Here is a 9549-nt window from a genome sequence, read left to right on the forward strand (position 1 = left end):
CTTGGCCTGGGTCTTCCTTCTGACACTGCTGTTGTTCTGTCTCTCCTGGTGGCAGATTCCAATACTGAAGAGTCCTCCCTGGTTCCGGTTAAAAGCAAATATGAGACCATGGATTTTGACAGCCTGCTGCAGGAGGCCCAGGAGAGCCTGCATCGGTAACAGCCTTAACCTTTGAGGAATACCTCAATACCTCAGTCAAGGCACTTCCAATATGTTTACGTTTTCAAAGAATTAAGTATACAACACGAACGAGAGAGAGATTGAGAGAGAGAGACTGCTGTCCTTTTAAAATCGATGTTTACATTGAACAAGCTGCTTCTGTCTGTGAGTCCCCATGGTGTTGATGTTCCACTGCCACACATTAGTATCATTGCTTCTGATTGGTTGTGTTAGGATGAGCCTGCAAAAGCCTCCTGTCCCCTATTTGTACACACTTCCTTCCTCTCCACCTCCTTTTCCCAATGGTCCCCTTCCTCACTTCTGCCGTGGAGTTGCAGCTGTGTTCACCATTTCTTCTTTCTATTTTCTTTTTTTTGTCCGTAGTGTGTGATGATGAAATTGTTAATTGTGAATAGAATCAAGATTGTAAACTAATTTTTAATAGAAGAAAGAAATATATACTTATAATGTATTTATGGCTCAGATGTACTGTAATTCAGATTTATTGTACCGCTTCCTTGATTTTTAACTATGCACTGTAATGAGACACTTGCCCCTCAGCAGATGTGGCCTCATCCAGAAGGGTGCCCTTCAATTAGCAACTCATCCCAAAATTGATATCCCCTTCAACCCTACTGTTGATGAACCAAGGTATTACAAAGTAAGGTTGAAAAATTCTCATTCATGTGGATAAAATGTCGGGATATCTGCTCCCCAGTCATTAGCTGTGTGGTTCCACAGGCCCTGGGTATATGAGAATAAAATTCTTGGGTGGTAAACCTTTCAAAATAATATACCTGAGAAGTTATAAGGGACATTTCCCTGCTTCCCTTTGCTTCCTGGATTGGCAGTGGTCACCAAGGAGTGAAACGCCACTGCTTTTCCAAGCAAAAGAAATGATGTGCAAGAAAAGTCTTGCTGGCCTATGCTGTCCAGTGTTATGGTTTCCAAAGCTGTGAGCAGATGCCTCTGGGAATCCCAAATACAGGGCTTGATGGCCATAAACGGTCATCTGCCACTATTGTCCTCTAGCAATGAAAAGATTAGATTACTTCTGAACTTGGAAGTAACATAAAACTATTGTTTTCTCATGTTGGCCATTGGTAGACTTAGCTTCCCTGTAAAAGCTGATGGCAAGACTAAAGAAATCTGAAAGCAATATCCAGAAGAATTATGTTAACAATTGTCCTAGCTTTAGTGATAGCATCGTTTCACGATGTCCCTCAACACAATGTTGGGTTTAAGGTGCAGGCACATGGAACAATGTGTATGAAGGCCATACATCTCATCACTAGTAGCCTCAGGAATAGTTTCTTCAGCCATTGGGTCATCTGACCAAACAAATCTCTCCCCAGAGCGAGGGGCTCCTCTTCAAGACCCCATCAAAAGCCATCAAGGGCATCCTTGTCTGTGAACTGGCCATGTGTACAAAGTGCTCAAAGCTGGCTAACAGTGCATGGATCATCAGCTTAATCTATCTCTGAATGCAACACTCCTTATAAGCAGAGTCATATAAGCCATAAAGCATAAAGCCATTGCTACAATTTACTTGTTTCATTTTCCTTCCCATTCCCTGCCTTCTATTTACCTGTGGATGTATTCTTGTGGCTCTAATCTAGTGTCTCACACAAATACATGCACATTTCCTTGATTGGTGGCTTTTCAAAGATTCAAGGACCTGAAGAGTCCTTGAGAAGTAACATAGCACAGGGGTTAAAATGTTGGACACACCTGAAAGATCCCAGTTGAAGTCCCTATAGAGCAGTGGTTCTCAACCTGTGGGTCCTCAGATGTTTTGGCCTTCAACTCCAGAAATCCTAACAGCTGGTATTTCTGGCTGGGATTTCTGGGCGTTGTAGGCTAAAACACCTGGGGACCCATAGGTTGAGAATCACTGCTATAGAGATTTACAGAGTGACCAGATTTTCTCTCTCGCCTATCCTACCTAGTAAGTTTGTTGGGAGGATAACATAATCATTGGAGGAAAGAAAGAGAGTAAACACAGAGTAAATTAGGGTAATTATTTATGGAAAAGAAATTGATATTGATTTGGACCATAGAATCATAGAAAAACAGAGTTGGAAAAGACCACATTTACCATCTAGTCCAACCCCCTGGCACGCAGGAAAAGCACAATCAAAGTATCCCTGACAGATGGCCATACATCCAAAGTATCCCTGACAGATGGTCATCTAGCCTCTGTTTAAAAGTTTCCAAAGAAGGAGCTTCCACCACACTCTGAAGCAGAAGTTCCACTATTGAACAGCTCGTACAGTCAGGAAGTTCTTCCTAATGTTCAGATGGAATCTCCTTTCCTGTTATTTGAACCCATTGCTCCAAATTCTAGTTTCCAGGGCAGCAGAAAACAAGCCTGCTCCCTCTTCCTTTCACATATTTATACATGGCTATCATGTCTCCTCTCAACCTTCTCTTCTGCAGACTAAACATACCCAGGTCTTTAAGATGCTCCTCACAGGGCATGGTCTCCAGACCTTTGATCGTTTTAATCGCCCTCCTCTGAACACCTTCCAGCTTCAATATCTCTATTGAACTGTGGTGCCCAGAATAAGACACAGTATTACAGGTGAGGTCTAACCAAAGCAGAATAGAGAGGCACAATTATTTCCCTCAATCTAGATACCATACTCCTTTTGATGCAGTCCATTAGCTTTTTTAACTGCTGCATCACATTGTTGGCTCATGTTCAACTTGTTGTCCATGAAGACTACACGATCTTTGTCACGTGGACTATTGTCAAGCCAGGCATTACCCATTTTGTATCTTTGCATTTCATTTTTCTGCCTAAGTGTAGTATCTTACGTTTATCCTTGTTGAAATTCATTTTATTAATTTTGGCCCAGCTCTCTAATCTGTTAAGGTCTTTTTGAATTCTGATCCTGCCCTCTGGAGTATTAGCTATCCCTCCTAATTTGGTGTCATCTGCAAACTTGATAAGCATGCCCTCTAAATCTTCATCCAAGTCATTAGTAAAAATTTTGAACAGTACTGGGCCCAGGACTGAACCCTGTGGCACTCCACTGGTCACTTCTTTCCAGAATGAAGAGGAACCATTGGTGAGCAACTATTGGGTTTGGTCACTTAACCAATTATAGATCCAGAATGCCAGGTCACAGCTTGTGTGCTCAGAAACCTGAATAAATTATCAAGAAAGATGTTCCTTTTCAGCTACCACAGCGGTTTGGTGTGTGAAATGACCAATTTGCCTATTCTTGTACTCTACCCAGATTTAAATGTTCATGGGTATGTGAGGGAGACCAAAAATCAATAGATACATCAAAGAGAGATGATTTTCCTGTGAGGAACCGAATCCTTTGCTAATTTCTCAGAAAGACACCACATTTTTTATTTTTCACAAAAAGTTGAGGCTTTCAGGATTGCACCATCCCATGTAGATAGACTACAACAGCCTTAATTCTGCCAATAAATACATGCTTCTTCCCTGAAGGTCTCCTTGGCATTAACATGTATTTAATTTGAATCAAATTCCACAGATTGCCACAGACCCTCAGGCCAAAGGCATGTCACCTAAAGGTTTACCTTTCTCATTATCTTGGGAATGGCCTCATGTGTCAGAAACACCACAAGGAGTCAGCTCATGTATGTTACCATATGCTTGATAATCAATTGCTTGATTATTTCTGTCTTTGGACGTGGTGCTTTTATAATAACAAGAGTTCATTTCATGCAGTAGCTAACATGGTCCCATGTGTTGTTGATTTAAATTCACTGTCACTGTATTGGCAGCTGCTGTGTTGCGCACACCACCTCTGTTTGGGCAAGGCTGGTAGATCCCCCTCCCTGTAATCTGCCCAGATCAAAGTCTGGGTGAAGCATCTGCTGTTGACAAGTGCCTCATTGTAGCTCTGCCTTTTTCTGTCCTAGTATTTCCTCACCACAATGATGTTTACATGTGATTGCTATAGAGCTTACTGTAGAATGTACATAGCGACACATTTAGGGTGGGTAGGACTGTCCTGTCCTGTGCTGTGCTGATGTTTTCAGAAAACAATCAAACAAAAATAATTATAATAGTAACCACCCCAACAATCAATAAGTGGAATTCTTCCATCTCCTGACTTGGTTTCAAGGGTAGATCAAAGTTCATAGCTAGCTTCAGTCAGAGAGATGGAAAATGCATCAAATTTTAAGTGTGTCGAACGTGTTGGAGGAGTTGTCATTCTGCTCTCTGGAAGGAACTGCCTTCTGAGTGAGTCACTTGCAAACATGGCTTTATAAGTGGGTTCTATATTTCAAGTTGCTTTTCAGAGGCTGGATGAAACATGCCAATGATACTAGAGCATGCCTGTAGTGTGTTCTAGGAGGAAGAAGGAAAAGTCTGTAACGCACATGGCCTCTCAGTCCTAAGTATAGGGAGAGGTGCAATAAGTGGTCTTTGTGTTGCCTGAAGCCTATAAAATATTACTTTGTTTTATTTTGCAAGAAACGTCACTAGAACTTTATGCAATATGCACACATGTGCACAAACGCACACCTGTATTAGGGAAAGGGAGCTGTGGAGGTAAAGGAAGGGGCACCGAACCCCTCTCTTTGCTGCTAGGCAGACAACAAAAGCTGTGAAGCTAACCATGTTGAATGTAGAACCTGAGTGGCATGGTTTGACAAGGATGCACATTTTATGCTGGTTATGGCAAACCAGTCCCTGTGGTTTCTGTTAATGGAAGTACAGCTACGTTTGCATCGGCCCTACAGGGAGCAATGTGAGAAAGTTCTTTGTTCTTATTTACTCTTCTAGTAGCTTGGGATGGTGCAGCCTGGAACTGTAGAATTTTAAGTAAGAGGTCTCTGTAAGACCCCACCACCCCCAAAAGTAATGTTATCAGAAAATTTCAGGAGGGATAGAACACACTAAAGATTCTTTTTTTAAAAATCAGCACACTGCCATGTGCTGCAAAGAGTTGCTCTGGGATATTGCTGATGAAAAGCCCAGCTCTGTATAGCCCAGGAATCAGTAGGGTCATTTTGGAGTCATGGAGGTCCTACCCACAAGTCAGATTTGCAGTGTGAATGTGTTCATAATAGACCTACAGAACCTGTGATGCACCAACCCAAATATATCTAGCCCCCTCAATATATTTTGATCGTCCTGTAGAGTGTAAATTCTTTCTGTGCGGAATGAGGTTGTGGATTAAGCTGGAACCACAATATACATACACTAGTTGCAGAATGCAGCCATGATTTTGAGCTGGCAAAGGGAAAAGAAACAGTTATTCTTTGGTAGGATGGGAGTAAAATGAGCATTATATAGCACTATAGCCATAACTGCCACTAACATATTCAGGCAGAATCTTTCTTTATGGATTTCTGTTCCACACCTTTTGACTTCACAGGGGCAAAACATGGATGCCACCTGGCTAAGAGCACGCTCAGAATGGTGCCTATTTGCTAAGGGGAGGAATTGTCTGTATAGTCACTTTCCTTTTTGGAGGAGCCTGCCCCAGTGTTTTTTCCTCACTTAAAGTTTGTGAAATCTGCCTACACTTCTCCTCCATTCATAACATGAATGAATAATGCCAGCACCTCCACAGTCAAGGAATAGATCTAGCCATAACATCAAGCAACAGAACAAACCAAGCCCTTGTGAGACCAGGCAGAGAAACCAAATAAGAAGAATTCATTTTCCAGGGTGTTTCGGAACAAAAGGGTGTATTAAGAAAGGCAATCATGAGAGAGACGTTTATTTTTTTAAATAGAATTATCTAAATATGTAGGTGCCTGTGTGTGCGCGCACACGTGTGTGTATGTGTGAGAGAGAAATCTCTTCCTTTTTAAAAATCAGGAAAAAATACCTTAAGATAGGAATAATTCATAAGCCATTTCTTTATCCTTGGATTGTTTAATAAACTCTTGTTCTGTACGAAACACAAACATCAATGCTAATGAATTGGAAATCTGGAATCTATGGAGGAAGGGAAGATCCAAGGTAACACGATGAAGAGACTGAACACAGGAGAGAGAAAAATGCAGTTTCAACTTTGTATGATCGGAAAAGTCAGCTTCATATTCCCTCTGAGTGTGACCAGTCTGAGCTGTGCTACCGCCATGAAATTGTGATGCCAGCTTCATGTTGTGTTTCCATAGGTAGTATTAGATTGTCAAAAAGCCTTAGAAGAGTGTGTATGTCTATGTGTGTGCGCACCGAGCACATGTATGAGTGACTCCTTTCTTTTCATTTGTTGGGTGAAAATAATGTTATTTATAGTCCTTACTTTGTTCTTACAGCAGGGTAGTCTGTTCATGACACTTTAGCAATATGACCACATGAAGCCATCAGCTTTCAATTTTCTTATTTTATGAAGATTCTGGGGAGAGGGTAGATTGTTTAGGCCTCATGTCCATCCAGGTATTTTGCAAATGATTCTTCTTGAGCCCCCTACATTACTGAGTTTCATGAATCATTTTATGGGCCATCTATAAATTTTGATGTCTGATTGTACATACTCCTTGCACTTAAATTGCAGGTACCTTTTCTTGCACTTAGTGCAATGCACCCCCACCCCAAGCCCCAATAACCCAAGAATGGGTACAGTCTGCATTTTACCTCCAGTTTCCTGGAGGAAACACACAAGACATAATCGAGTACTATTGGGGGGGGGGGCAGATTTGTTCTAGAAACATTGGTACAAAAATGTACACATACACAGACCTTACTGTGGTGTGACCCACCACACATTGCAGGCTCTGTGGTTGTATCTTGAAACCTCTCTGGGTTCACATAATTAAAGACCCCCAAATGCTCCCTTCTTGTGGAAAATTGAATGTGTCAGGGAGGTTATGGATGCCATCTCTCTGAAAACTAAAATGTCCTAGTATTCAGAAGAAAGGTGTCACTCTGGTTTGTGTGTATCCATACAAAATAAAAGTAGGATGGAGTCATCTTTCTCCTGAGATTCAGCTCACATTCAATAAGGCAAGGTAGCTAGAGGGGTAGCTGCGGGGGGGGGGGGGGGGGGGGGGGAATGAGGATATTGCCCCTCAAATTGGAATTTTGTCCCCTGTATAGCATTTTCCTTCAGACCCCTAATATCTACTGTTGCAGAGAATAAGGCCAAGAACTATATTTGCTGTAGAGTCAGCTCTCTGCATTTCTGGATTTGACTATTTCAGATTTTAATATTCAATGGGCTGGATCAAATAATAATAATAATAATAATAATAATAATAATAATAATAATAATAATAATAATAATAATAACTCGGGGCGGCTTACATGGGGCCTTGCCCGATAAAACAATCAAATATCAAAACACAGCAATAAAACAGTTATCCAATAAAAACATCAATTACAGTAAAAACAATCATTAAAATCAACATAAAACATACAATATTAACACTGGAGACTAATTCATAGAACCCAGGCAACGTGCAACATGTGCCAAAATGGGCCGAAATGGGGAAGGTAATTTCACAGTTAAAATGGACAAAGTGCAATATAGCATTGGCAACACCTCAAGAATGGGGCTATTATAAAATGGGCAGATCGATCAGTCCAACACCAGATTAAGTATCAAAGGCCTTTTGAAAGAGCCAGGTTTTTAAGCTCCTACGGAAGGAGAGGAGGGTGGGGGCCTGCCTGATCTCTCTAGGGAGCGAGTTCCAAAGCCGGGGGGCCACGACAGAGAAGGCCCTCTCTCTCATCCCCACCAACCGCGACTGCGAGGGTGGTGGGAGCGAGAGGAGGGCCTCCCCCGACGAGCGAAGAGAACGTGCGGGTTCGTAGGGGGAGATGCGGTGATTCTATGGTCAGTTTCTGGTAGAAGTTTACCATACAGTTCACTGGTGAACCTAGAGCAAAACCCTAAAGTTTAAAAATTGTATTTTTAAAATTCATTGTTTTTCACTATTGCTGAGGTCCTGTGCTTGTAACCTCAGTGAGTGTCAAGGGCTGACTGCATTTGCATTTTTTCCTGTGACTTTGTCTGCTCTTGACTTCAGATGCCTAAACTGCAAGACTAGGCATTGAGGGACTAAGATAAAATTTCACTGGCGGGGACAGCATTCTTATTTGGCAATGCCCTCATTCCCTTTCCCCTCAGCTATATCAGCGAGGGTGAATACATGGTCCCCTTCAGCACAAGGTTCATCTGCCCTTGACATATTTGGTCAGTGTAAACAGTGTAAACACAAAGCTTTACAGAAGGTGGAGCTGTTTGCAGTTGGAGAGTTCTGCCTCCCATTGCATTTCGTAGCTGAAGGGGCGGGGGGGGGGGGAGCCCAGATAGCACGCAATGCAGTCCACCAGCTTGCATTCAAACCATGGGATGTAGGTGCTGAATTTGGGGAGGGGGACACACATTATTTCAACTTTTTAGAACATAATTTTTGGGAAATTTCTTTCCATTTATTTATGGAAGAATCTAGGTGTGATGTGAATAGCCAGAGGTACCCCCACAGAGTCTGGTTTTAATACAGCAGTTGATGCTTTAGAAATCATTATTTATTGGAAAGTTTTGGAGGGAGAAAGAAAAATTAATATCATTATTTTGTGGTGTGTGTTTATGAATGTGTGTGAACCAGAGAGAATGAAAGAGACTAAATTGATGCATTTCTTGAGAAAGTGTAAGAATTTCACGTAAAAAAAGAGGGGCACATTTGCTATGTTATTTATAATAAAAGCTAGATTTTGTTTTGTTTTGAAGATGACACTGCTAATAATTAGAAGGGCCCAGTTCTGCCTCTCTTTTACACATATTAATGAAGTGGTAATTTGCTTCTGCAGAAGTAAAAGCAGCAGAATTGGCCCCTTTTCTAATCAATAAAATCAAGTTTTTAGTTTGCGATTTTACAAAAAAATGTATTACTAGATGATTTTTTATATTTCACTTAATTTCCCCCAGTTGTGTTGTTTTGTCCTTATTTATGTAATATATTTTATCCTTAATTGGCATAGATTCTTATGCCTTTCCTTTGTTATTGTCATTTTTTAAAGAAATATTTCTTTCTAGTGCAAATTCAATGTCTACCTTCTAAATGAGAGAACGTTTTCTTGTATTTTTACATTGTCAGATTCTATAGTTTCGTAGATGATTTAACCAAATTGCTCAGTGTATTCTCTATATCTATCTGGTGGGTATATAAAAGTTCTATTTTAAATTGTGTAAATACTTCAGAACTGGCTTCTTTTTGAGACTCCCCTGCTGTGGAGTTACTTGTTTACATCACAAAGACTGTAGAATCTCTACATTCATGTACTGTAAATAGTGAAGTGATCTGCCTATAAATAAATAAACCATAACAAATATCCTGTGGAGTCTAACATGTTTGATTGCAACTCTGTGTGTGTTACTGTATGTGCAAATGTTATAACTTTCCTCAAACTTGGAAGAGTTTGCTTCTGAGCAATTGTTTTCA

At 40.9% G+C, this 9549-nt stretch overlaps 1 protein-coding gene across 1 annotated transcript in view; it reads left to right on the top strand.

Annotated features, from left to right (window-relative positions):
* The window catches only part of ppargc1b (PPARG coactivator 1 beta), a 145523-nt gene extending 136084 nt beyond the window's left edge, over positions 1-9439 (top strand). Inside the window, exon 12 of the mRNA XM_008104657.3 lies at positions 56-9439. Within this exon, the coding sequence (XP_008102864.2) occupies positions 56-159 (104 nt within the window). The 3' untranslated portion in view covers positions 160-9439. The remainder of the gene's footprint in view (positions 1-55) is intronic.
* The last annotated feature ends 110 nt before the right edge of the window (positions 9440-9549 follow it).

This window comes from Anolis carolinensis, chromosome 2, assembly GCF_035594765.1.
Source record: "Anolis carolinensis isolate JA03-04 chromosome 2, rAnoCar3.1.pri, whole genome shotgun sequence".
Lineage (NCBI taxonomy): Eukaryota > Metazoa > Chordata > Lepidosauria > Squamata > Dactyloidae > Anolis > Anolis carolinensis.